Below are 27,807 nucleotides of genomic sequence, written 5' to 3' on the forward strand. Positions count from 1 at the left end.
TAAACTGGTTGGGTTAATAGCCCCAACAGGTGGGTTATTTTGTAGTGAGGTGGGTGTTGGCCTCTTCTTCCTGGTGACCAGTGATAGGACAAGAGGAAATGGGATCAAGTTGCACCAGGGGAGGTTCAGATTGGATATTAGGAAAATACTAGGCAGGGTGACCAGGTGCCAGGCCTAGCAGCCAAAAGAGCTGTGTCCTGGGTGCATCAGGCCCAGCATTGCCAGCTGGCCGAGGCAGGGGACTGTCCCACTGTGCTGGGGTGGTCCCACCTCCAGCACTGTGGGCAGGGCTGGACCCTCAACAGAAGGAGGACATCAGACTAACAAGTCCAGAGGAGGGTGACCAAGGTGGTGAAAGGTCTCGAGGGCAAGACTTACGAGGAGCAGCTGGGGTCACTTGGCTTGTTCAGCTTGGAGAAGAGAAGGCTGAGGGGGGACCTCATCGCAGTCTACAAGTTCCTCAAGGGGGGCAGCAGAGGGGTAGGTGCTGATCTCCTCTCTCTGGTGACCAGTGATAGGACATGAGGAGATGGAATGAAGCTGTGTCAGGGGAAGTTCAGGTTGGACATTAGGATAAGGTTCTTCACTGGAGGGTGGTCGGTCCCTGGAACACGCTCCCCAGGGCCCCAAGCCTGTCAGAGTTCAAGGAGCGTCTGGGTAATGTTCTTGGTTGTATGGTTTAGTTTTAGGTGGTACTGTGAGGAGCAAGGTGTTGGACTCAATGGTCCTTATGGGGTGCCTTCCAACTCAAGATGTTCTGTGATTCTACAGTTCTGAGGTTGTACAAGGCATACACAGCCTGTAGCAACAAGTACTGGGGAGCTATCATGCGTGATTCTAGGAGTTATCAACTGATGATACCTGATTTGTCAGGGTTCCTAAATGTTTTGAAAACTTCCAAAGCACTGTCTTCTGCTTTGGTGAAATGGGAACACTGGAGCATGAGTTTGTGTGCAGAGTGAGCAAATGCAACTTACCCTTTTGGTTTGAGGTGGGTTTTGTCTACAGTAGGTTATTTTTTTTTTTTTACTTTTCTTTGCTATTTTAATAGATGCAATGGACCCACTCTTATCTGGGCTAAATATCCAGCAGCAAAATCATCCATCGGGATCTTTAGCTCCCCAGCTCCATTCAATGCAGTCAATTCCTGTAAACAGGCAGATGAACCCAGCCAACTTTCAGCAGCTCCAGCAGCAGACGCAGTTGCAGACACGTCCTTCCCAGCCACATCAGCAGCCACAGCAGGGCATTCGACCTTCATTTACTTCACCAGCACAGGTTCCAGTTCCCCCTGGCTGGAACCAGCTTCCTGCTGGAGCACTTCAGCCTCCTCCAACCCAGGGAGCACTGGGTACATTGACAGTAAACCAGGGTTGGAAAAAGGCCCCGTTACCTGGACAAATGCAGCAGCAACTTCAAGCAAGACCATCTCTAGCAACAGTACAAACTCCAACTCATCCTCCACCTCCATATCCTTTTGGAAGCCAGCAAGCTTCCCAGGCTCACTCAAACTTTCCCCAAATCAGCAATCCTGGCCAGTTTACTGCTCCTCAAATGAAAAGCCTTCAGGGAGGGCCCTCACGGGTTCCTACACCACTACAACAACCCCACCTGACCAACAAGTCTCCTGCTTCCTCTCCCTCCTCCTTCCAGCAGGGATCTCCTGCATCATCTCCAACAGTTAACCAGACGCAGCAGCAGATGGGACCAAGGCCTCCCCAGAGTAGCACAATTCCCCAGGGATTCCAGCAGCCTGTCAGTTCTCCTAGTCGTAATCCCATGGTGCAGCAGGGGAATGTACCCCCCAACTTCATGGTGATGCAGCAGCAAAACCAAGGTCCACAAAGTTTACACCCTGGCTTAGGAGGTAAGAAGTACTGAGACCTTCTTTTATTTTAAAAAGAAAAGAAACATAAAATGGCTAGAACTGATGTTGCTGTTAGATTTGAAAAGATGCTGTAAAAAGCAGAATAAAGGTCTGAGTATGTAGTGGGAGACTGAGTATATAGTGTGGACTGGTGAATTAGCATCAGCATCACTTCATCTCTACTGCCTGTCTCTGTCCTGCAGTGTCACAGGGGCAGCCTAAGGTAGGCTCTGGGCCACTGCAGAAAGAACTGGTCCATGTAGCTGCTGGTTATGCCTGGAGTTGTCCTCTACAGTTCTTCTGTTACCTTTAGGCAAGTTCAGGATATTCAGCGATGCTGTGGGCTTTCTCTTTTGGTTTGGTGGTGGTCTTTTGTTGAGAGTTGGAGGGAGGGGATATTTTTGAGTGTAATAAGAACAAATGAACATTCTCTTTCTCTATTCAGCTTTGTTTATAACCATTTACATTTTCTGCTACAGAAGTGAGGTGTTATTTTGCATCTTCCTTTCTAAGTTGTGGATGTCTCTTCTTGACCCTGTCTTTATTTGTCATCAGTTTCTTCCCTTATAAAAGAGGAAGAAGCTATTATTGCCATGCTGTGTACTCCCTATTCTAAAATTAGGAGATCAAGGGAGATTTAAACTTCCCTTTTGGCTGTGTTGTCTTTAGTTTTCTCCTTGCACTTCTGCGCTCACATCCTTTACTTACTACTCCTAGAATTCTTTTTTCAAACAGGGCAGGAATTTCATTGTCCAATCCCAAGATCTCTTTTGTGTCCTTGGTGTTGTTTTTTTCCCCTTGAGCCTTTTGTAGTTCTCTGCCAGATTTGTACCACTTCTCTCTGCTCTGTCATTTGTTCATCTTTCTCTTGAGTGGCTGCTCTCTGATACCCACACACAAGCTCTTGCTTAAGCCTTTAAAGTATTTTCTTTCTGTGCTTATAAAATATGACCATGTTCTTTGTCCACCCACACACACATGCACATATACATATATATGTTTTAATTCCTTGAATTGTCACTCTGTACATCCAAATGTGTCCAAAAAGCTGTAAGGAATACCCATTTCTTGGTCTGCTGATCTGGACAAGCTTCTTGTTTTCACTGTTCATACCATGGGTCTCATTTGAATTTGAATGAATATGGTTCAGATTAATTGCCTCAGTTTCAAATTTATCCTCTTCCAAACTGTTTTTAGGATCTGCCAGTTTCCTGTGCTTGGTATGTCTTAACTTCTTCTAGATGGAGACAAGATATTGATTATTTTTATAGTCACATTTCCCTACAGTTTTGCCTCACCAGCCATAAGTCCCCTTCAGGAATTGTTTCCTCTAGGTAGCATAGCCATGACCTCTAGATAGAAAAGAAGGATACAGAGGTTAGTATACAGAGGTTATGCTAAGTAAAGCTGTTACAAACCAAACCACTTTTTTTTAGTTAAAAAAGACACCCAAACAAACTATCCTAATGCATTATTTGTACTCACTGTAGACTTTACTGTTAAAATCAATAATCCTGCTGTGAGCTGTATCCTTAGCTAATTTAAAAAGCCAGGACTCTATTGGCTTCAGCAAAGTTGTGTTGCTTCCGCTTGCTGAGATCTTTGCTTGGCTCCTGTGCATGCATGTTCCTTGCTGCAATTAATGTTAATAAATTTGCAGTTACAGACTTTTCAGTTTTTAAGCCATTTTGCATTTAAAGATTTGATGTAAATGAATACATTTGAATGCTTCCCATTTCAACTAGCTAGTTTAGCAAATCAGAATTAGATTTGGAATAGGCCAAATTAACACTTTTTTTCTCAGTTCAAACTTTCCTACATGCAAAACTTTCCTAAAAGTTGACTAGAATTAAAAATACAGTGCAAGGGTGGGATGTTTCAAGACGTATGTGTCCATATCTGCAGATGTGTCCTGTTGTTTGACCTGTAAACTTGATTATCTTGAAATCTTAATTACAAGCCTAAGACCAACGTAATTAACACAAGCAGTACAATCAGGTGTGCAAGGAAGCTGTAAGTGGAGAAGGAACCCAAGTCAAATTCTGACTACAGGCAGTGGGTCAGAACAGGGAGGACAGGGATGCTTGGTGGTCTGTGACACCATCTGTTTGACAGTGAGTTCAAAAGAAGAGGGTTCTGTTCAGCCCTGGGGTGCTGCTGCTCAGGGTGCTGGGGAGAGGGGAGGTTTTGCTCTGTCCCAGGGCAGTGGTGGGGGTGTGCTCTGCTGAAGGGTGGGTAATGCAAGGCAGGGGCTGGTTGTGTGACTTGCGGTCACAGTAGGAGTAGCAAAGGGGCTTCAATGAGGGCAATGATGTCTCAAGAGGCTACTCAGCCCCCTCTAGGTCAAGAAGTTACTCTGAGGCTGCTTACACCCAGGAGCAGTGCAACGGGGGGCTAAGGACTGTGCACCCAGAGGGTTATGGTGAGGTTGTTGAGAGGAGCACACCACTGCAACAAAGACACAAGTAAGTACTGTTTGCATACCTGGAGCAAGCATAGGGCCTGATTAGGGTTGGAGATGCAGCAGAGAGGAAAACTGCCACCTGTTGCTTTAATTTGTAGTTTCTAAAGTCAACCATGGACTTTTCACCTTCTCTGTGGGTTAAGTTTTGTACTTAAATTACAGTTTGAACTGGGTCATAGTAGCTGGTTAGGCAGTGTTCTTGAACAGATAAGAACTTTAAATGTCTTCAGTGGGTCGTGTATATTGGCAGAAATCACTTCTGCTTAGGTCTGGAGCCTGCCACTCAAAGGTATTCTTCCTCTTGGACATTTTTCTCTTTCTTTTTTCCTTCCTGTTTTCCATACTTACTAACGAGACAATTCTTGTGTTCAGGAATGGCCAAGCGCCTCCCGCCAGGGTTCCCCTCGGGCCAGACAAGCCAGAACTTCCTGCAGGCTCAGGTGCCTTCCACAGCTCCGGGAGCTGCGGGGAGCAGCGGGGCACCGCAGCTGCAGACTGCCCAGAACGTGCAGCACACAGGTCTGCCTGGGATGGGGGGGTCCTCAGGTTCTTCTTTCTTTATTTTTTTGGTAGAAAATGACTCCTTGACTTGTGTAACACAGATACCAAAGCATTAAACCCTTGGCAGCACTAGGGAGTTAGCTGGCTGGGGCTGTGGGGGGCACCCTGTGTCTAGTGCTAAATGAGGGGAATAAAAGCAGAAGGCTGCTCGTGGTTTTCAAACAAATTTCTATTGACTAGGGCCGTGGTATTTGAATCAGAGTATTTCTTAAGAAAGTAGCATTGCAATTTGGAAGACAGGGGTAATAAAGATATAACGCAAAAGGAACATCTTGTCCAGAAAAAAACCAAACACCTGTGTTATTATCTTAGAAGCAAAATAACAAAATAATCTTTTTCTGCCTTGAAAAGGTTATTTATTCATTCCTTTGGAAGTCTGTTTGTAGCCAGTTCTGTAAAAAATAAATCTTTAGTTCACAAATGTCTCCATTAACAATTTGATTATTAGCCTATTGTCTGGTTTATGGATACCCTGGTAACATCACTTCATCAGTATTCCATAGGTATTTATATTTTAACCCATTGTAAAATAACCTCAAGGTTTGAAGCTTATTTGGAATTATTCTGCTGGGTTAGGTGATAACTATGGAAGGTTTTCAAACTGATGTACAGATAACAACTGCAGTTAAATTTCTGTTATGTCTTCTGCAGTGGTGGGAAGGGGAGTCCTGGTCTTAAATGTTTCTTTTGAGAAGTGTGATGTTTTATTTTGACAACTAACACATATCTGTAGCCTCAAATACTGCATCATAGGACTGCAAATGTGTCAGATATTCCAGTTCATTGGAAAAGGGAGGAGAGCCATTTTTGAGTACTTCCTCCACATAAAAAGTTGTGAAAACTCTTATGCTACTCCAATCAGATTCTTACTGGCAATTTTTTTTTAAGGTGGCCAAGGATCTGGACCTCCTCAAAATCAGATGCAAGCACCACATGGCCCACCAAATATGATGCAGCCCAATCTAATGGGACTTCATGGAAATGTGAACAATCAGCAGGCTGGTTCTAGTGGGGTGCCACAAGTTAACATGGGCAACATCCAGGGACAGCCTCAGCAAGGACCACAGTCTCAACTTATGGGGATGCATCAGCAAATTGTATCTTCTCAAGGCCAGATGGTAAACATCCAGGGTCAGGGGTCACTGAACCCTCAAAACCAGATGATAATGTCTCGAACTCAGCTCATGCCACAAGGCCAAATGATGGTGACACCACAAAACCAAAACCTTGGTCCTTCTCCCCAGAGGATGACCCCACCCAAACAGATGATTCCTCAGCAGGGACAGCAGATGATGTCTACACACAATCAGATGATGGGACCTCAGGGCCAGGTCTTGTTACAGCAAAACTCCATGATGGAACAGATGATGGCCACTCAGATGCAAGGAAATAAACAGCCTTTTAGTTCTCAAAACCAGTCCAATGTGATGACGGGGCCAGCTCAAATGATGAGAGGACCAACCCCAAACATGCAAGGAAACATGGTGCAGTTCACTGGGCAGATGATGGCTCAGCAGGGCCCTGTGAATGGTAATCCTTCTCAGGTTATGGGAATTCAAGGGCAAGTTTTAAGACCCACTGGACCTGGTCCTCACGTATCTCAGCAACTTGGGGATACTACTACTACAACAAATAATGATGTGAACTTGACGCAGATGTTACCTGATGTTCCTGTGCAGCAGCCAAACATGGTGCCTTCCCATATGCAAGCAATGCAAGGAAACAACAACACTTCAGGGAGTCATTTCTCGGGCCATGGGCTGCCTTTCAACACGGGCTTTAGTGGAACACCAAATGGGAATCAGATTTCCTGTGGGCAGAATCCTGTTTTTCCTGTCAATAAAGATGTTACGCTCACAAGTCCGCTCTTGGTTAACCTTCTACAAAGTGATATATCAGCAGGACACTTTGGTGTGAACAACAAACAAAACAATCAGAATGCCAGCAAGCCAAAGAAGAAGAAACCTCCAAGGAAGAAGAAAAATAATCAACAACTAGAACAAACAACGTAGGTTGAATATTATGTAGTTTTTATATGGGGCGTGGGGAAGCTCCCCAGGCAACTTGTCAGTGTTTTTTTCAGCAAGTATGGGGTGAGAAAGGACCTGTATTGTTTTACATTCTAGCAGTTTCTCTCAAGGGTTAAATGATAACCCACTGGCAAGTCTTCAAGATTTTAAAAAAATCTCAAAAAAAACATGAAAGTGTTCCAGCTTGGTTATAAACCCCATTATCAGAGAACCACTGGTGACAATGTGCCAAGCTTTCTAGCTTTAATCCTTTTTGGCTATGTGGAAGGGGAAGTATATGGGGGCATGGAGATGTCTTTGCCATTCCAGAGATTTGAAGTACAAGTAATTTGGCAGGAATGGCTTGTAACAGTATATTGCACCAGCTGTAAAGAACAGTAGTAGCATTATGGTAGAATGTGCAGCCTCAGACTTTGAGACATTAGATCCTGCAGAGAGTCTTAAATAGCAAGCAGGTATTTTCCTGCCTTGTTCACCTGACATTCAAAGCTATGCAGGTGTCTTCAAACAGTAACAATGTCTTTTCTTTCTATCAAAAACGTTCCAGTTGGGTAGCAGCTACCGGGCAGCCATTCATATCCCACCAGTAGGCACTGCTGATCAGTTGCAGTAAAGCATGCAAACCTTGTGTCACTATCAGTCATCTGCATCTTTCACAGAAATTTGGGGTTGGTTTGGGTTGATTTTTTCCCCCCCAAATCAAAGATAAAAATAACTTTGTATTTCTAGGTAGGAAAGATCTGGTGCTATGTAAAAAAAATCACAAATAAAATGCTTCCACTATATAGATTCCAATAAAAGAATAGTAACCACCACTGTAGTGAGCTGTCTTGCCACGGAAACGACAAAGGATTCAGAGGGAGCAGACGAGTCAGCACTCTCTGCTGAACAGAAAAGCTGTTACTCGTTAAAGAAAAGCCCCATTAGTTTTTTGTTTTCATTAGTTTTACTGATGATCAGGCAGCTTCAGCCTAGGAATATCAATAAAGGGATATCTCAAGCTCTTCTCTGAGCTTACAAAGCCTCACAAGACTATTTGCTTGTTAAAAATACCTCACAATAAATTAAGCCTAAATTGCAACTTTTCTATGGAGCTATGACAACTCAAAGGAATTCCTAGCTCATCGATGAGGCATTTAATCAAATTTCAGTGTACTTAACAAAAGAAACACCACTTTGTACTTACTCTGACACTTATTTTCAGTGACCTTTCACTTGCCAATGCTACCTGCAGAATGCTGTTTTGGCACCCAAGATGGATTAGCATTCTGGTTATTAGTGGGTTTTATATATATATATATATATATATATATATAAATCAATTTGTCCTTGCAGGAGCACTAAGAAGGGAACTATCTTGATAAAACTTGAAATTCTTCTTCAGGAAAAGGAGGATGACTGCAGTGAAAACTGGCTGTAAAGCTCTTGGCTTCCCTAGCAAGCTCAGCATTTTCCTTTCTTGGAATTGCTCATTCTTTTAATTCTGATGTGGATCACTTTCTTTGGTGTCAGAAGCAGAAAGGATGCTTTTCATCCCAGCTTTTTCTCTGTCACTTTTCCTCAGAAATTTTAGAATTTAGAGCAGCAAATTTTGTTTGGAAATTCAGCCAATTTGATAAATACACTAAAAACAATTTTGTTGGGTTTTTTTCTTAGAAATCATGTCTGAGAGATAATAATATACCAACAAAAGTACCATTAATAATATGGTTTCTAGACTGAGCCATACTGGAATGTAAATAGGATAAGAGAGCTATTGAAAGAGTTTATTCAGTGGAGTCTAAAATAGTTTAAGGGTTTGCTAAATTGAGCAACTCAGCACTGGAATGAAAACCAAGACATTTTGGAAAAGTAGGTTGTTCAAAAGTGATTGCATCTGTTTTCTGAACCTTAATAGTGTAGGTAATGGAATGTAAACTGAAGGAAAAAAGATGAAATGTGATTGTAGATAAAACCTGTTAGATAATACGATTAAATAGATGCCTGCACAGTTGTTGGATGTTCCCCTGTGCACAGGCTCTGAACATCCCTGGTGGAACAGAAGTAGTGCCCTTGTGTCACTGTTGACTATTGGCTTCATCCTGGCTCAAATCAGGACACCTTGGTGACACCAGAGTAAGGAAGGTCCTTCTGGGTGGGACCAGGGTGAGGTGTCATGTACAGAGGGGAGCAGCATCAAGATGCTTTTCTCAACCAGATTCCAAGAGCTTTTAACCACAGGTCTGGAGGTGCCAGCCCTCCTGGACTTGTGGGAGGTGAAACTCATTTAGCACCAGAGGACAAGTGCCTTTCAAGAAAAGCAGAAGTTGTTGCAGAGCATTGAACCCTGTCAGCAGGGCTGGTTCTGCTTCACCTGTACTGAATTTTATTTTTGCATACATTCCTTCAGCATCTGCACCCCTTTTAAGGTTTGGGGTTTGGGGTGTGCTGTTGCTTTTGGAGTTTTTTTGACTTGTGGAGTTCCCTATCTGCTGAGGGATTTTGTATCTGAAGGTCATGCTTGAGAATGCAGCAGCAGTAGGAAGGGGTTCACTTACAACAATACACACTGTACCTCATGTGCCGTTGGGCTTTGCTTTTCTTTTACATCCAGAGCAAAAGGAGAGAAGAAGAAATATGGAATATTTGTGTCTCACACACAAACTTCTCATCTTGCTTGTTATGTTCAGAATTTGGGTGCCCAGTGAATTTCAGCTACATTCAAAATTCAAGTTATGTTTACATTTTCCAGCAGTCTTGCCTGCAGAAGCTGCTTCTCTTTGCTAGCACCAAAACTCCTGTGTGTTTTGCAGGGTTTGCACAGCTTGCCTGCTCAGCTGCCAGGAGCTGGTTTTGAAGAATTGGTTTTGCTCCACGATTGTTTTCTAGGTGAAACCTGTTTGTGCAGTGATGCTGTGCATCTGCTTTTTAGCTAATCTGTATTTCTAGCATTTTTTTAATCTCCCACCACTATAAAGAAATGATAAATGGCACAATAAGAAATGTAAGATGATATTCGTCATTGTAGGCAGTTATTCCCAGTCACGTTTCTGGCATCTACATCAAAGGCTGAAGCTCCTCTGGTTGCTTTTGTTGCCAACATTTTTGTTCATTTGTGGCTGTTAATATCATGCTTTTGGGGCACCTGTATGCATTTTGCCAAATTTCATATTTCTGGGTGGAGGCATGCAAACCTGTGACAACTGCATGACAAAAACTGGTGGTCTGCTGGATTAGACCAAAGGTTTAACTCCAGCTGCTTTCCTTGGCAATCCTTGCCTGCTGAGCAGCAGTGCTTGGAAGGGTTCTGTGTTTGTCCCATTTCTTACCTTGCTTCACTCTTGCTTTATCTTCTTTCCAGTTCTGACCAGCTGCAAGTTCAGAGACTTGGAATTCACACACTGTTCTGAATGTTGGTTAGGGAGTTAATAGGACATTAGAACAGGCCAGGCTCTCTCCATGGCAGCTCTAGAGATGCCAGAAAGTGTTACTCTCAAGTAAAATGAAGAAAGACAGATCTCTCTGCCTTTATTTGCTTCAAATTCTTCTTTTGCTGAACATGCCTTTTGTCCTTGAGATTTCTGCATTATTCTGCCTCTCTGTGTTGGCAGTGGGCTTATTTTGTCTGTAGTTGTAACTCAAGAGCTCTTTATTACATAGGTTTCCCTGCAGCCTACATGTTCCTGAATCTGAGGAGCAGTGAAGGGCTTTTATTCTCCATCTCTCTTTGTCTTGCATCCTCTGACCATATATATTGATTGCTATCCAAACGTGCTCCTTTCTAAGTCTGCAAAGGTTGTCTTGATGGAAGACACCCCGATCTCTAGTGGGATGTGTCCCTGCCCATGCAGGGAGGTTGAAACTAGATGATCTTTAAGGTCCCTTCTAACCCAAATCAGTCTATGATTTTATTAATTATTTGGCACTGATTCTGAACAGTTTTTAATTGCCCCAGAGAGTTCCCTGAAGCATCAAGTACCCCCTGAAGAACAGCTTGGGGGTATTGGTGGATGAAAAACTGGACATGAGCTGGCAATGTGCAACCCAGAAACCAGCCATGTCCTGGGCTGTCCCCAGCAGTGTGACCAGCAGAGCTCTGGTGAAACCCCCCCTGTAGGGCTGGGTCCTGGTCTGGGGCCTGCAGTGCGAGACAGACATGGAGCTGTTGGAGTGAGTCCAGAGGAGGCCATGGAGATGATCCTTGGACTGGAGCAGCTCTGCTCTGGAGACAGGCTGGGAGAGTTGGGGTGTTCAGCCTGGAGAAGAGAAGGCTCCAGGGAGACCTTAGAGCACCTTCCAGTGCCTGAAAAGGGGGGAGGAAGAGAGAGAGAGAAAAGAAAGAAAGCTCAAGAAGGAAGGAAAAGGAGAAGGAAAAGCTGGAGAGAGACTACTTACAAGGGCATGGAGTGATAGGATGAGGGGGAATGACTTCAAACTGGAAGCGGGGAGATTGAGTTGAGATCTTAGGAAGAAATTCTTGAGTGTAAGGGTGGTGAGACCTTGGCCCAGGTTGCCCAGGAAGCTGTGGCTGCCCCATCCCTGGAAGTGTTGAAGGGCAGGTTGGATGGGGCTTGGAGCAACCTGGGCTGGTGGGAGGTGTCCCTGCCCATGGCAGGGGGGTTGGAACTGGATGATCTTTAAGGTCCCTTCCAACCCAAACCTTTCTATGTTCTATGATAATTACAGAGCCCCAATATCCCACAAAGGTCTGTGCTTTGGTGCATGACTTAAAATGCTTGATACAAACTTAGCAATTTATGTGCCTCTACCCATGATACTTACTTATCTGTACCTCGGTTAAGCAGCTCTTCTAGCACCATCAAGCTCTCCCCACATGAGGTGGGAATCTGGAAACGGAAAGAAGATACCTGTGAGTTAAAATGGAAACATTTAATAAAATAACATACTTTTATAAAGGACACAACGTTATACTCGACCCATGCCATGGTCATGAGTGTTGCGTTCCCAGCAGTGGATGCCAAGTGTGGAACCCTGCCAGCACCATAGCCCCAGCCAGATGGTCACAGCAAGCAGGAGAGTGGGTCTGGGGAGTAGAGGGACAGGTGAGACCCTCCGGGGATGGTGGCCATTGAGAGAGAGAGAGCAGTCCCCAGGAACTTCCCAGTTCATACCAAGCATGATGTTCTGGCCTGATCACTTCTCTTGGCCAGCCTGGGCCAGCTGCCTGGCTCCTGCTGCTCCTCGTCCTAGCACCAGCTGGCTGGAGATTGCTGGAGACCTTGATCACTATGGAAACCTGCATACCCAGGCTGGCCACAAGCTAAAACAAAGTGTCTTATCAACTTTGTTCTCACCAAATTGGGAGCTGCATTCTTCTCAAAAATGCAGCTTTTCTGAACTGAAAATCACTTCTGTGGTTCTACCCCAGCAAAACCAGGACAAAGTGTGGCAGCAGAGAGAAGCCTATTTAGTTTAAATGTATGTATCTTTTTGGAATATCCACTGGCATCCTGTTAGAAAACTGGAATTCAGTGTAGAAACCGAGGAGGGACATGTTTCAGATCAACAGAGCACCAGGCAACTTGTTTCCCTTTCGGTAGCGTTTGAGGTGCAGGAGTGACTGTCAGCACAGCTGGGCTCTGCTCATGTTTTCATGTTTCACCTGAGGCAGTGGTGAACTTCAGTGAGGTCAGGGAGAAGTGCTAGCAATTAATTACTTAGTTATAGAAGCAGAAGCTAAACACTGATCTTAATTGCAATGATTTTTCTTTCAGTTCTTCAGAACCACGTCCAGCTGGCCTGGAGGAGAGTGATCAGTCGTCGATGTCTGGAGAACAAGGAATGAATTTAGATAATTCAGGCCCTAAACTTACAGATTTTGCAAGTAGGCCACCAGGTAGCAAGATTTTTCTGTGATTATCTGAATTTAACAACTATAGGAGAGCTTTTCCTGATCTTTGTGACAGTTCTGTTTCATTTGTTTTATCACACTTCCTGGTCCAAAACTAATTGATTCCTTTGTTTAAATGTTTTCTTTGAATTAACTCAAAATGAAGAGGTAGCAACATTCTTATATATTGCTCTGCAGCTATCACGTTGAATTATTCAGCAGTAACATAATTGTTAAAGAAATGTGTATTTCTAGCTGTAGCACAGACTGATGCCTTGAAAATTTAGCATTAACTAGTAGGTGACTTTCCAGCATTAAGAAACAGGAGTTGCAGTTGGAAATACCCTTTGCACATAGGTTTAAGTACAGAGTCCACAGAAGACTTTATAAATAGTCACACAGATGATTCTTGGCACCATTTTTGGCAAACTAATACAGGGCAGATTCTGCTTTGTAGACTGGAAGGTGGAAGATATGTAACAGGTACAGGTATGCCAGCCCATGCCCCACAGGGCCTGTCAAGCTCCTATGTTTGTTTTAAGGAGTATTAATTAGTCCACCTCTGCATTTGTAATTGAAAGCAAGCCCAGGGACAGCTGCAGAGACTTTTTGGGTGGCATGAATGTAGAGTAATAGCTAATAGCTGATCTGCTACTCTACAGAGATCTCCAACTCCATGTCATAATTCATACATGAAGTAAAAATCTCATTAAGAATGAAGTAAAATCTTTGTCTTTACCTCTAAAGTGTCGTGTAAGATCAACAGGCTCCTGGCTGTACTTTGTTCATTGCAGAAATTTTGTTTTCTCTGCTCTTTGGTTTTAACTAATGTATCGTCTTGTTATCTTAGGTTATCCATCTCAGCCAGTGGAACAAAGGCCACTTCAGCAGATGCCACCTCAGCTCATGCCACATGCGCAGCAGCCGCAGCAGCCACCACAGCCACCACCACAGCAAGCCCAGGCACCCCCGCAAACCCCACAGCAGCAGCAGCAGATGATGATGATGCTCATGATGCAGCAGGATCCCAAATCAGTCCGGCTCCCTGTGCCACAAGGGGTTCACCCACCTAGAGGGCCTCTCAACCCGGAGGCCCAGCGAATGCCGATGCAGCAGAGTGGTAACATGCCAGTAATGGTTAACCTCCAAGGTCCTGGATCGGTGCCTCCGTCTCCTGATAAACAAAGAATGTCCTTGCCAGGCAATCCTCCTCTGGGAAACAATGCAAGAAAAATGGTTTATCAAGATACTGTACAGAATCCTTCCAGCTCACCCCTCGGAGAGGTTTCATCAGTGTCCTCCCTTCCAGAAGGAGGTGGAGCTGAAGGCCCCCCGGCATCAGGAGGTCAGAATAATTTGACGTCTCATTTAGTAGTTTCACAGAACCAATTAATGATGACGGGACCCAAACCTGGACCATCCACACTTTCAACTGCCCAAGGTGCAAGTCCCCAGCAGCAGTCTAATTCTCTGCCTACTGGTCTTACACACCATTTTCCAAATGTTGCCACCCCATCACAAACTTCAAGGCCTAAAACTCCTAACAGAGCAAGCCCAAGGCCATACTATCCTCAGACTCCTAATAACCGTCCACCTAGCACAGAACCATCAGAAATTAGCTTGTCTCCAGAGAGACTCAATGCTTCTATAGCTGGCCTGTTCCCTCCCCAGATTAATATTCCTTTACCTCCCAGGCCTAATCTCAATAGAGGATTTGATCAGCAGGGTCTTAATCCCACTACTTTGAAGGCCATTGGACAAGCCCCGTCAAATCTCACGATTAACAATCAGTCTAGTTTTGCTGCTTCTCAGTCACACAAATTGGAAAACGTGGCCATGAATTCAGGAAAGCAAACCAACACTGGAGGAACGAAGAGAGCAAGTCCAAGCAATAGTCGAAGGTCCAGTCCTGGATCCAGCAGGAAAACTACATCAAGCCCTGGCAGACAGAATTCCAAAACAGCTAAATTATCCTTGACAACTCAGCAGAATCCATCTCTCCTGCAGAACATGGAATTACAAAGAAATATGATGGCTGGTCCCTCTTCTTTACCAACACCTGTGACTACAAGTTTTCAAAATAATAACCTGGTAAGTAATCAGAATCCTGCAATTTCTGTACCTGCTGCAACTGGCATTCTTGAAGACAATAAAGAGACCCTTAGTGTGCCTCAAGATAATGAGTGTCCAAGTGTCCAAGGTGTCCAAGGTAACAAGGACCAGCCCAGTATTGAACTAAAAGGTATCCCTACTCCAGAAGTGAAAGTGTTGGTTCCAGAAGAACAGTTCAAAAAAGACAGTCAGGCTTCAGACACCAGTAAGCTTCCAGTCTCTGAGGAAAGTAAAACCATGGTATCTCCAGCTATGAGGGAAGCACCAACTTCTTTAAGTCAACTTCTGGATAATTCTGGAGCTCCTAATGTAACCATTAAGCCTTCTGGGGTGACTGGACTCGAAATGGCACCCATAGTCACCACTGGTGAGGAGCTAAAGAAGATAGCTGTCATTCCTCCACTGCAGGATTCATCCTCAAGCAAAGAGCCATCTAGTTCCCTGAGCTTGCCTCAAACCAGTGAGCCCTGTTCAAATCCAGGGCACCAGGAACCGGGAGAAGTAAACTCAACCATTGCGCAGAGTGTTCCTCCAGTAATCCAGAGACCTGTCAGCTCTTCCTCCATTTCAGGTCCTTTACCCCCCAGCCAGATAACAGTTTTTGTAACGTCAAACCCTATTACATCTTCTGCTAATACATCAGCACCATTGCCATCTCACTTGCAACCTGCATTAGTGTCAACTGTTGTCACAATGCCCAACGTAGGGAACAAAGTGATGGTTTCTGAGGGACAGTCAACAGCTCAGTCTGGCGCCCGGCCACAGTTTATTACACCCGTCTTCATCAACTCGTCCTCCATCATTCAGGTTATGAAGGGCTCTCAGTCCAGCGCGATCCCAGCAGCCCCCATGACTTCTAACTCTAGTCTGATGCCTCAGTCAGTTGCAGTTGTTGGTCCTTTGCATATACCACAGAGTATCAAGTTCCCTGGGCCCACACCCCCCAGCACATCATCCAGCAGCCCTGTTCCTAGTGTTCCCACCAGCAGGCCGCTCGTCCTCAATCCCTTGGCACCTCCTGCTCAGCTGCCTTCTCCCGCTACAACTTCTTCCAGCGTTCCTGCGCATCTTCCTGCTCAGCAAGGCAAAGACTTCAGCCTGGAGGAGGCCTCTCAAGGCAGCGGGCCGGGCGAGCAGGGCTCTGTCACAGCGGCGCAGCCGGGCCCTGTGGTGTCACCTCTCCTCACCAGCAGTCCAGGCTCTGGGAACAGACGCAGTCCCGTTTCATCCAGTAAGGGGAAGGGAAAGGTAGACAAGATTGGCCAACTCCTGCTGACTAAAGCCTGCAAGAAAGTCACTGGCTCCCTTGAGAAAGGGGAAGAGCAATACGCTTTGGACGGAGAGGCCGAAGGGCAGGGACTGGAAACGTCGCTTCCCAATAGTCTGGGAGCGGAGCAGCCACCGGCAGAACCAGACCCCAAACCAGCGGCCCCCGCAGCCCCCAGCGCGGTCAAGCCGGGCGCTCCTGGGCCCGGCGGGTCCGGCACCGCGGCGGCTGCTCCCCCGGTGCCCGGCGGCTCCCCCGGCCCCGCAGCCCCCGCCGCCCCGGAGCCCGGCCCCGCCGCCCCCAGCACGAACGGCAGCGGCAGCGGGCAGAGCGCCGTGCCCGCCGAGCAGCTCGGGGCGGCTGCGGCCGAGGAGAAGGCAGGAGCGGAGCAGGAGCTGCTGCCCAGCGCAGGTAAGTGCGGGGCGGGCGGCCCTGCCCCTTCTGCCGGCACCTGCTGCTTGGCTTCTGGTATCCGAGTGAGGCACGGGCTTGTGTTTCACTGAGATTCACATCTCAGATGTTTAAGTTGCTGTTTGCTGCTTAAATGGGGTATTTGTCACGATGCGACACGAGGGGAGTGACTCCCTGTACCGGAGGGAACGGATGGGTCACTAGTGACAAAAGTCTGCAGGGTGTCTTTTCTACTGGTCAGTGCACTGGGGCTCTGCTGCAGGCCTGCCAGGGAGTTTTTATTTTTGTAACTTCACTTTATTGACTTCAATTATGATCCATTGAGTTAACCCTAATAATGCCAGTTCCCTCTTTGAGTAACCCAGCCCTGCAGGGAAATAGCTGGATAACTTCTAGAAGAAAAACAGCCACACTCATGTCTAGGGAAAAATTAAAATGCTCATTTCAGAGAAGTAGCTGAAAAAGTGATTACAAGGGAATTGCACCCAAATCAGAAACGTAAAACACCTTCACATCTTAGCTGCCTCCTTTACTATTTTAATTTGAGCATCTGACTGACTTTATTTATGACATTGTTCCTGTTTCTTGATGCCATTTTTAATCTGTTGAAAATGGTGTGGAAATAAACCATTACTCTTTGAGATAAGTTGTCTGAATATCTGGTGTGCTTCACGTTGTGAATTTAGACACAGAAGATAAAATCATGGAAGATAAAATCCACAGAAGTCAGTGGAGCTGAGAATTTCAGCTTGAATGTGACTTTCCCTGTGGCTAAAAAGGGGGAGACAAATGGAAGTGGATATTCTTTATTTAAACAGGAACATTTAACTTTTTTTCTTCATGTTCTCCCTAAGTTCATTATCACATATAAGAGAAGAATAGAAAGCATTAGCCCAACAGGAATTGTTTTTCCATCTTATTTTTTAACTTGGCAGCCTAAGATATCATCTTGTTGCCAAAGGACCTCAAGGGAGCCTCTGGAGCATATTTTGCACTCTTGCAATTAAATTGAGAGAGTGAGGACACTGATTCATTAACAAAAATACCATTTACCCTCAGAGCTTCTGTTGAAATGAGCATTAAATTGAGAGAGACTAAACTCTAGGACTTGCTTAAATTTTTCAGTCTGGTGAAAAATGGTTGCATTTAAAAATGAGACTTGATTTCATCACTTATTCTAGCTCAAGAAAACTTGCTTGGGATAGTTTTGCCAAAGTTCTTTTTTTAAAGTGGGGAGGTGGGAGGTAGGATGGGGTTGAAGTAGAGGGTGGGTTAAAAAAAAATTGCATCTGTGAATTAAAAACTGCAGTGAGCTGGGAGGTACAGCATTTGGTAAAAGCACCCCAATCACACAACAGAAAATTCTTGTAACTCCCTTTGAAAATAATACTTTTTCCCTCCACTTTTGTTCTAGCATCCTCTCAACACTTAACACAGAAAAAAAGTTCAGTTGCACCATCAGAAAGTACTGTTCAAAGAACAGGTAAATCTTGCTTTGGAAAAGCAGAATATAGGTGAACTAAAGTCTTTATAATGCGTATTTAATTGTCACTAATGTGCTTGGTTTTTTTAATTATTTATGCTTCTGGGGATTATTTTCTTTGTAGGCTGTGTTGTTCTTTAGAAGTCTCCAAAAGCTCATTAGAGATTCAGGATGGGATCAAATAAAACAAATTAAAAAGTCACCAAGGTAGTTGTAAGCAGGAGGGACTGGATTTGTAATTATGTGTTTGAGTTTTGAAGTTTTGTTAAGAGCAAAGAGGAGTTTTTCTTTTATATGGGACACTTCTGGAAAGATTTTCAAAAGCCATGCTGGGAATGTAAGTTGTAGAGTTGTAATCCCTCTTTTTTTTATGTTCAGCTTTTAATGAACCCTCAGCAGTATTCCCAGATGAGTAGGGAAAATAGATATTTTAGAGATGGGAAGTGCCACTCTGCATCCATTTGCCATCTCTGGTATGAGCAGAAGTAGATCTTTCAGAAAGTAAAATGTGCTGAATTGCTTTCTTCAAATTTCCACTTAAGCAAAAATCTTCATGCACCATCTCGAGGTACATCTGACTGCCCCAGTGCTGATGTGGCTGTGTTAGGAGTTCCTGCCGATGTTATAGATGTTTACTCTTGGATATTCTCCCTGCTCAAATGTTGCGTAGGAAGAAAAATAACTCTCCTTGTGTTGCTTAGTCTGTTTTTTTGTTACCAAGACACCCAGAATGTGCTGTATGCATTTACGCTGAAGAGTCAGATGTTCCAAAAAGACAAATTGTGAGGGGAATAAGGAAACAAGTATTAGCTGTTTTCTTACTTTTTTTACACCTTTATTCCTTGTGGTCACTCTAACAAACTTTACTAAATTGACCTTAAAGGCAAAGCCACAGTTCTGTGCAGCACTGGGTTGTAGGGGGGTTAAGGGTGAGATGGAGAACACCAAGGGCAATGGGACACACCATGGGTGTGAGTTAAGACATTAGAATGGTGGTCCCTGAAGAAGTGGCAGTTCCTTACGAGAGGGGCTGTGTTTAGGTAGAGATGCCCCCTCTCAACAAAGGATCTTAAAACTGGAAGAGGGAAGTTTTAGACTAGACATTAGAAGGAAGTTCTTTGCTGTGAGGGTGGTGAGCGACTGGCTCAGGTTTCCTAGAGAAGCTGTGGCTTCCATCCCTGGAAGTGTTCAAGACCAGGCTGGATGGGGCTTGGAGCAACCTGGGCTGGTGGGAGGTGTCCCTGCCCATGCAGGGGGTTGGAACTGGATGAGCTGTAAGGTCCCCTCAATCCAAACCAGTCTGCATTTCTCTGACATGGTAGATATGGGGAGAATTAAAAGAGGGACAGTAAAAAGCTTAGAAATCTTAGATGATGAAAAGGAAACCTGATCTGTATGTATAAAATGACTATGAGAGAGAGAAAGGAAGACTTCCTTTACATCACCTCCTGACAGATTTTTGTTTCCCAATTCAGCAGAAGTACAATTCAGCTTCAGACAATTGTCTTCCTTTACCTGAGGAGATACTGCTGGGAGAGTTGGTTGGGTTAAGGCAAAAATTTACATGCAGAATAGAAACAGTTTAGTATTTTATTAGTTGAAAACAAATAAAAATCTAGAAGTTTTAGAAGAAATAAATGGAAGCTAAAAAAGGGAGGAGACTGTTGCCAATGTCAGGAAGTTTCTCTGCAGTTTTGTCCTGTGAGGTTCCTCTCAGTTTTGCTGTGTCTCAGCTGATCCAGGCTGTAACCAGCCCCAGCACCCAGTGATGGGGGGCTCTGGTACTTCAGCTTGCTCTGCTGTGAGAGGAACCAGTGAGGAGAGAAGCTTATTCTTCTGAGCTAATATGTGATGAGAGAGATGTGAGCTAGTCATGCCTAGTCCGTGGGTATGTACTGCTACAGCAGACTTAAAAATTATCTTTTTCTTTTGTAGAACTTGAAACAAATGCTCCAGTAGTTGCTGGTCAAAGGTAAGGAGATAGTTTGTGTAGACTCAGAATAGATACAGCTTTCATGGGAGGAAGCCCCTTTCTCTTTGCTTCCATCACACTTCTGCTGCTGCTTTTCACTTTCTTGTCCATACCCTTTCTGTCTTGCTAAGAAATGGAGCTAGCTGAATGTTTCAAAATGGTGCTGAAATGCAGATTGGAAGGGAACTTTGTCTCAAGTCTGTCTTCATGCTCTGGGCGGCGTTTCCTCTGACCCTGTCAGACCTAAGTGTTTCCCGTCATGGAGGGGCCCTGATGGTTCCACTGTTCAGTATTTTCTAAAAAGAATTCAAAAATAAAACTTCCAAAGCCTGCATCTTAGCTCTCATGTGAATTTTTTATTTTCTTGAAAGCAGGCCTTTCCAGAGTATGTTCTTCTTGTACCTTTATGACTGTTTTGCCCAGATTTCCTCTGTGTTTGCTTGTTGACACTGCCAAAACCTGATAGGAAGGTCAGGTAGAAGCTTCATCTTGTCCCGATTAAGGCATTCAGTAATTAAAAGATCAAATTTCAAATGGTTGTGTTCTGTCAGAAGAAAATGTGGTTTTCAAGACCTAATTCTGTTAAGATTCTAAACCCACCAGGCTCTAAAAGTCAGTCTAAGCAGCTGTAATTACAAGCCTTGGGAAGGCTTTTGGTTACTAATGGCAGGACAGGCTGGGTTTTGATGCTGCCCTCAGCGGGGGTTAGTCAAAATTGAATATTTAACTCTATTTACCTTCACATGGATTGGGGTCTTTCTGGTTGTATTAAAGACAAACTGAAGTTTCAGAAGTTGTTTTTTTTTAGGGTAGGATTTTTCTGAAAATCTTCATGTGTGACACTGGGCAGATGAGCAGATTCTCCAAGTGAGGGGTCCTTGTGTGACTGTTCTCCAGAGTCATTCACCACATCCAATTACCCTGAGTGCATTTCTGTTTGGATTTTTCTGGTTTTAGAGTTTTCTGAACAAGACCAGAAAAGAAGAAAAGTTTTCAGGCCAGCTGTGGATCTGGTGCTGGCTGGTATTCACAGCAGCCAGCTTTGAGCTCCTGGAGTTAAACACAAGATGGTTCCAGCCTTCAAGGAACCTTGCATCCTGCAAGGCACTACACATATTTTTACTTGAGCCAACTTGATTTCCTCCTATAAAAAGAGAGGAGTGATGTGTTGGTTCCTGCAAGACAATCCAAACCATGGATTAGTCATGAGAACCTGTAAAAATTACCTGTAATAACTGGACTTCAGCTGATGCTGCCTGTTGGCCCAGCTCCAGGTGTCCTCTGCAGCAGGCAGCTGTTGTTCAGCTGCCCAGGTTATTTGGCAGAAGACCAGTTTGTGATTCAGTTTTTAGGTTACCCAGAATAGCAACTTTGTGACCTTCTTAGGGGATTCAGTTTTTAGGTTACTCATAGTAACAACTTACAGGGAAGTAGATTTCAACATTTATTTTGTATCTGAGACAATCCAGGTGCTTCCATATTCTCCTCTGCTGTGTTTCCTTGTTTGAGAATGTTTGTCTCTCCTCTCATTGACAAACTGTTTTATTTCAGGTATCTGTTAGTTAAAACTACAAGTGTTTGTAGTAGTTTGTCCTCTCCAAGCAGGACTTTCTCTGAAACACTGACACTGTAGTGGAACCTGGAATGCCCAGGTGTGCTCTGTTTCTTTAGTCAGTTATTTAAGGAAACCTTTCTTAAAATCTTGCAAGTATCACCCAGAGGGCATGAAACAAGTTTTCTTTCTCCATTTCCACTATCAGTACAATATTTTATTGATTACTTACCTTTGAATTCACAGGAGAAAAGTTTAGCTTCATCCTCAGTAACCATTTAGTCATTGGAAATTGTCTGGCATTAATGCATCAAGGAGGAAACACCCAAACCTCGGAATGAGTTTAGTGATAAAATAAAAGAGGAGTTTCATTACAAATTGTAGTGCTCCATTATTTTATTAGTGACAAGAAACAGAGATTTCCACACTACCTAAAATTATTTTTTGAGCAGAAAAAGCCTTCTGTTATGAGAAAACTATTTCACTTCAAGCTTTAAAGCCTGAAGGAAGTTTTAAATAAACCTGAAGCTGTTTAATATGTGAGGAAATCAGTTGGATTGATGGGGTGAGTCTTTTCAGTAAAAGCCAGAGCTGGCACATTCACTGAAGGGTTCATAATTCCTCCTTATGTTCATCTGCAATTTCAACCCTGTATTCCCATATCATAGCAGTCTCTAATGTAACTTGTTTGCTTTTCCTAGACTTCAGTAATGGTGGCACCTGTGGAAAGCACAGCAGACAATTTATAATGCATCTAATTTCTTGGTTTTCTCATTCTCTTTGAAGACTTCTCAATTTTGTATCCTCTGATAATTTTTAATAGAAATGGACTATACTCTGGCTTACTCAGGTCATTCTTCATCTGATAAAACTTCTGGTATCTCTAGCATTTCATACCTTCAGTGCTAATAGTCCAGAACTGATCCCTGTGTCGGTCCATTCTCCAGCTTGTCTGAGTTGCATAGAAAAACCTAATTCTTCTTACACTTCATCAGAAATATTTTGTCCCACTTTATTAGTAATGAGACAAAAGAGAATTCTGAAAAGTCTAAAACTCCAAATAGAAGAAATTCAAGAGCAGAGGATTCTGCAGCTTCACAGGAATCTGTGGAGAACGGCCAGCGCAAGAGGTCCTCCAGACCAGCCTCTGCATCCAGCACTGCAAAAGGTAAAATGCACAGCCACCATTTCCCTGGAGAGGGCAGGAGGCACCTGCTTCCCAAATAATAACCCTTTCAATAACTGGCTCATAATGATGGTTTACAGCTTGTGAGTGTTGTGTGCTTATAACTCGAGTTTCAATGATTTAGACCCAGGTTGGTGGTGACTTGTCTCCTGACTCTGCACTGGCGGTAAATCTGGGGTGAACTCCCCATGGGTACTTTTGTGGACCTTACTTTCTGCAGTGCTCCTCAACATAGTGCTCAGCAAGCTGGCCTAGCTGGAGTTGAATTCTCGTGGCAGAAACATCTTGCCATTAAAAGGACTGTCCTCAAGTAAAAAAGTGACGACTTTTTTTTTTTTTTCCCCTGAAGCCTGAAAGCCACAAGATAAATGCTTAAAGTCTTCCCAAGTGCATGGTCAGCTCTGGTGAAGCCAAAGGCTGAGGTTCAGGCCTGCTCAGGACACTGCTGGGTGGGAGCCCGCAGGATCGAGGGCTGCTGTGTGCTGCTGCACGGAGCCTCAGCTGCTCCTCCCCAGGACCTGGGAAGTCCTAAATGGGCAGAGATTAACCTGTGCCATTAGCAGTTGCTGCTCCTTCCCACCCAGGTCACTCTAACAAAGTTTGCAGCATTGGTGTGATGCACGTGGTCAGTGCCAGAGGGCTCTGTGTGGTGGAGGGTGAGAAATGTTCTGTGGGCCAAAAGTTGTGGGAGAGGGAGACTGTCAAGAGGCAGCATTTGACCAATATTTTAAAGAGAACCTACAGAACAAAGAGGTATTAATAGAAAATTATTCTAAAAGTCAAGTTGAATTCAGCAACCATTTTCTCTACTGGAGATACTGAAGTTTGCTGGTAAGAATGTTGGCATTTTAAAGAGTTTCAGAGGCTTCCAGCCCTACCTAACTGCAGTGACTCTCAGGGTTTACCTATATGTTCTGCACTTTTGTGGCTGCTGAATTTAATTAAATTTACTTCTTATGGCAGGTGTGTGCAGAAGAATTTAAGTCTGTATTGTAAAAATAAGTTCTCTTTCATGATTGTGAAGACAAGTTTGCAAAATGTGAAGCCATTGTAAAGTTGATTTGGTGATACCTTCCTGAATCTGAGGGGATCTGAACCGTGTGGCCTGCCCCACATACTGTAATGAATACACCTAAAGATGACAACCAGTGGTACCTCAAATTCTCAAAATGTGGGAACACGAGAGTACATCACATTTAAACAACACCAGAACTCACCTGGGGATTTGGTACTGATTGTGTTACTCCTTTACCTCTGTAAGTAAAAGAATTGTTTTTAAAACGTCTGAAACTACCCCAGCATCAAAGGTTTTTGCTTAAGGACACAGGTCGAGCTTGCCAGGTAGTACCTGGGCTCTGGTTCCCTTGTCTTCATGCAGACAGCTGCCTGCTTCCAAGGTGTGGAGAAAAGGAGCAAAACGGGACTCTCTTGAGGAAGAGGATTAGTGAGGTGGCTGCAGAAGTGTAACTAGGTTTGCCACTTGTGCCTGCTCTGTTCTGTGGTGGTGTCAAGGAATCCGAGCTGAAGACAGCACTTCTGTTTGCTCCTGACTTCCTCCTGGAAACCTACAGCTACATTGTCTGGGTCCTGAGGAACCTGCTGACCTGTGGGAAAGGGAATGTGGGGCTGGGAGGAGACACCTTGGAAATAGTGGCTGATTAAGGGAGACAGAAGGAGACTTTGGTCAGTTGGTGTAGGAATCCCCTTGCTAAGCACCGGGAAAGAAGAGGCAGGAAGGGAAGGGCCAGAGGCCAGGCTGGAGGTCAGCCCTGCTGTAGGGCCACAGGGCTCCTGGCTGGGCAGGATGGGCTGGGTGCAGGTGAGGGGGATGTGCTGCTGCTCCCAAGGGACAGGGACCCACAGCTGCTGCCCACTGATCCCTTGGCTCTCCCAGCACAGGCCAGGGCAGCAGGGGGGTGGCTGCAGCCTCTGCTGCTCAGGAGGGGCTTTGCTGCTTGGCAGGAGCTCCACTGACCACGTTGTGCCTGCTGAGATGTTTCACTTCTGTGAACTGGTGCTGTACTGGTTTTTGTTGGTTTGGGGTTTTTTTTTGCTTTTTAGAGTACCTTTCCAGCAAGGGCTGTTTCAGTGTTTACTGTAGCTTCAGGTTTATTAAACTTTGAAATACTGGGGTTTTTTAACACAACATTGAACATCCATGGAGACGTACTGATGCTTTTCTAGTGTTAGATGTCCTGGATTTTTTTTTCCCTTTTCATTCTTTACATGCACACAGCTCTACTAGCTTTTGGAAAATATTGTAAAGAGCCAAAGATCCATTGCCAACATTTAAAAGTCACATTTTTAAAAATTCTAAAGACACAAATACCCTTGGTCCTTACTCTCTTTGTTCTGAAACAACTTAGTGCCTTGGTAAGTGCACTGGAAATGTCATCTGCTTTCACTGAAGCTTCTGCAGGTGCTTCTGCCTCTCCTGCAGTGCTAGAGAATATTTTTTCTGCTTTTCTGTGAAACAGAATGTACACTGAAGAGACTTGTTTGCTAATGACCTGATTTTCCAAGGACTCAACTGGATTCTTTCCCTGTGTGGCAGGCTCCAAAGCATGTTCCTCAGTTTTTTTTATAGCACCATCTCTGTGATGCCTGGGTCTAATTGCTGCAGTTGGTGCCAACACTGCACCTCATGGGGGTGTCCCTCTGTGGTGCTGCCCAGCACCTTGTGGCACCTGGGGGACTGAAGTGAAAGAAGAGTTAAAAATGCACAACTCTTCTTTTTAAGGCTGTTCTGTTAGGACTTGCTAAATGTTTCACTCACTCCAGTGGGAAGTTGTGTCCTAACAGAATCTGGGGGAGTGTTGTGTCCTGTCAGTGGTGTGACCTCTTGTGAAGAGCCAGTCCCCTCCTGTGGAAACCCTGCTCTTCAGAGCTTTCCACCCTGGTGTAGTTTTGGAGAAAGAAAAGGGCCATCTGTGCCCCTCTGCTGAATGGCTTACGACTCCCTATCCATGCTTTTTTTCTTCTCTTGATTTCAGAAACGAGTGCCAGTGCAATGCAGTCAAAAAGAAGAAAATCCAAGTAAATTACTGCATGGAAACATGAACCTTGTAAATGAGTGTGAATTTACCAATAGCAATTTTGAGCTGTGATTTTTCTTTTTTAAAATAAAAATTCTGTACAGTAAGTCATTTTAATATTATACTGTTCCCAATGAATGATTTTTTTTTTTTTTCTAAAAGACAGATAAATAGATATAAAAACTGGGTTCTTCTAAAACCCCCTGGATTTACTGAGTGAAGTCCAGGGTTAGCACATTAGGTTAATGTGTTTGTATGAAATGGAAGGGGAGGGGAAGACAACTGTAAATTTATTTGTTTCCACTTTTCATAAACAAATTAGAATACAGGGTTGTCATTTTTAGGTATTAAAATAATGTATTGTGCTGTTGTTTAAGTACTGTATGTGAATAGCAGTAAGAGGGTTTATAAACAAACCCGGTCTTGTTTGGAAATGTAAATAATTTTATTATATAGTAGACCTGATGTATTTGTTGTAGAAATGGACCAGTGAAACAGAAAAAAAAATTTAAAGGGTTTGTATAATGTGGAATCCCTCATGCTCTAAATAAATGTTATTGTCCTATAGTTTGGGTTGTATTATTGTTGTTAGCAACAACAGCATCATTCCAAAGAGGAAGATGGAAGGGATTATTTAGAGCTCTAGGCCTGCAAGCTCCTTATATGGAGCTTTAGAAGGGAATTTGTTTAACCACAAATGAATTAACTAATCAGCTGTTCTTGCGAAGCAAGAAGAAAACACCCAGGCCCCCCTGCCAGCTCTTGGGCTCCATGCAGTGAGTTCCTGGTGAGCAGACCCAGGGACAGCTCTCCCCAAAACCAGGCTGCTCCCCAGGAAAGCGTGGCAGAGGAAAATGCCACCTGAAATGGTTTGAAGACTCTGCCGTGGCCGCCTGGAGTTACTGCTCTGGATCAGTGCACAGCAGGGCACCAGCATGGGCCTGTGTGTGCACCTCCTTGTTCCTGGGATCTCAGGGTGAGAAACCATCAGGCTGCACGTTGCTTTGGGCACACGTGGGTACTTATACCCTCCTTTTCTTACAGAATTAAAAAACCTGTATATCAAATGGCTATTTAAATACAGGTTGTCATTAACTATCAATTCTGTGGGCTGGCAGCCCAGAAGCCAACCATGTCCTGGGCTGCATCCCTGGCAGCAAGACCAGCAGGGCAAGGGAGGAGATCCTCCCCCTCTTCTTCACTCTGCTGAGACCCCCCTGCAGGGCTGGGTCCAGCTCTGGGGTCCCCAACATGGAGCTGCTGGAGAGAGTCCAGAGGAGATGATGGGAGGGCTGGAGCATCTCTGCTCTGGAGACAGGCTGGGAGAGTTGGGAAGTTCTGGGAAATGAGGAGCTGGATAAAGTCCACAAAGCTGGAAGGTCACCTTCACAGGTAAGGTCCAGGTACCAACAAACCAGGGGAAGAAAGGGGAGGTACTGGGGCTTGTGGAAAATGTTGCATTGAGGAGGGAGCGGATGAGCTTGAGGACAGGGTCACTGTGTACAGGGATGTGGACAAAGGCAAGAAAAGGAAAGGACAAAGGCAAGGTCCTTCCCCTACAGCTGGGAAGGAGCCTTGGAAGGAGCCAAGGACCCTTGTACTGGTGCTGGGCTGGGGTCAAAGCCCTCGGGAGAGCAAAGCTGAGCCTGGCTTCACACAGAGAGGAGAGCTCCTCTGGGCTGTGCCAGCAGAAGGGCAGCCAGTGGCAGAGGGAAGTCATTGTTCCCCTTTCCTTGGCACTTGGTAGACCACATCCGGAATATTATCACCTGGTTTCCACACCCCACCCCCTCCAGACACACAAGAAAGGTGTTGATAACGTAGAGGAGACACTATAGGGGACCACCAAGATGGTCAGGGGCTGGAAACAGCTGACGGAAGAGGAAATGGAGGGAGATGGGCTTCCTTACCCTTCAGGCACTGCAGAAGATGGAGCCAGGATCTGAAGCAGGTGGGTGCTGGGAGGAGGGGACACAAATAAATGGAAAGGGGAGGTTCTGGCTGGACAGAACAAAAATACCTCCCTGGAGACAGCTG

General features: G+C 44.6%; 1 protein-coding gene across 9 annotated transcripts in view; it reads left to right on the forward strand.

Annotated features, from left to right (window-relative positions):
- Positions 1-26,337, forward strand: part of NCOA6 (nuclear receptor coactivator 6) — a 48,019-nt gene extending 21,682 nt beyond the window's left edge. For 3 of the 9 annotated variants that reach the window (XM_051633450.1, XM_051633451.1, XM_051633449.1), the window contains exons 8-15: positions 1,052-1,867; positions 4,704-4,850; positions 5,781-6,900; positions 12,637-12,758; positions 13,603-16,542; positions 17,957-18,025; positions 22,569-22,717; positions 25,729-26,337. In XM_051633450.1, the coding sequence (XP_051489410.1) occupies positions 1,052-1,867; positions 4,704-4,850; positions 5,781-6,900; positions 12,637-12,758; positions 13,603-16,542; positions 17,957-18,025; positions 22,569-22,717; positions 25,729-25,842 (5,477 nt within the window). In that variant the 3' untranslated portion in view covers positions 25,843-26,337. Of the gene's footprint in view, positions 1-1,051; positions 1,868-4,703; positions 4,851-5,780; positions 6,901-12,636; positions 12,759-13,602; positions 16,543-17,956; positions 18,026-19,960; positions 19,998-22,250 lie in introns of all 9 variants that reach the window. The other 6 variants (XM_051633453.1, XM_051633452.1, XM_051633457.1 and 3 more) reach the window with 6 other exon arrangements.
- The last annotated feature ends 1,470 nt before the right edge of the window (positions 26,338-27,807 follow it).

This window comes from Apus apus, chromosome 15 (genome assembly GCF_020740795.1).
Source record: "Apus apus isolate bApuApu2 chromosome 15, bApuApu2.pri.cur, whole genome shotgun sequence".
Classification (NCBI taxonomy): Eukaryota; Metazoa; Chordata; class Aves; order Apodiformes; family Apodidae; genus Apus; species Apus apus.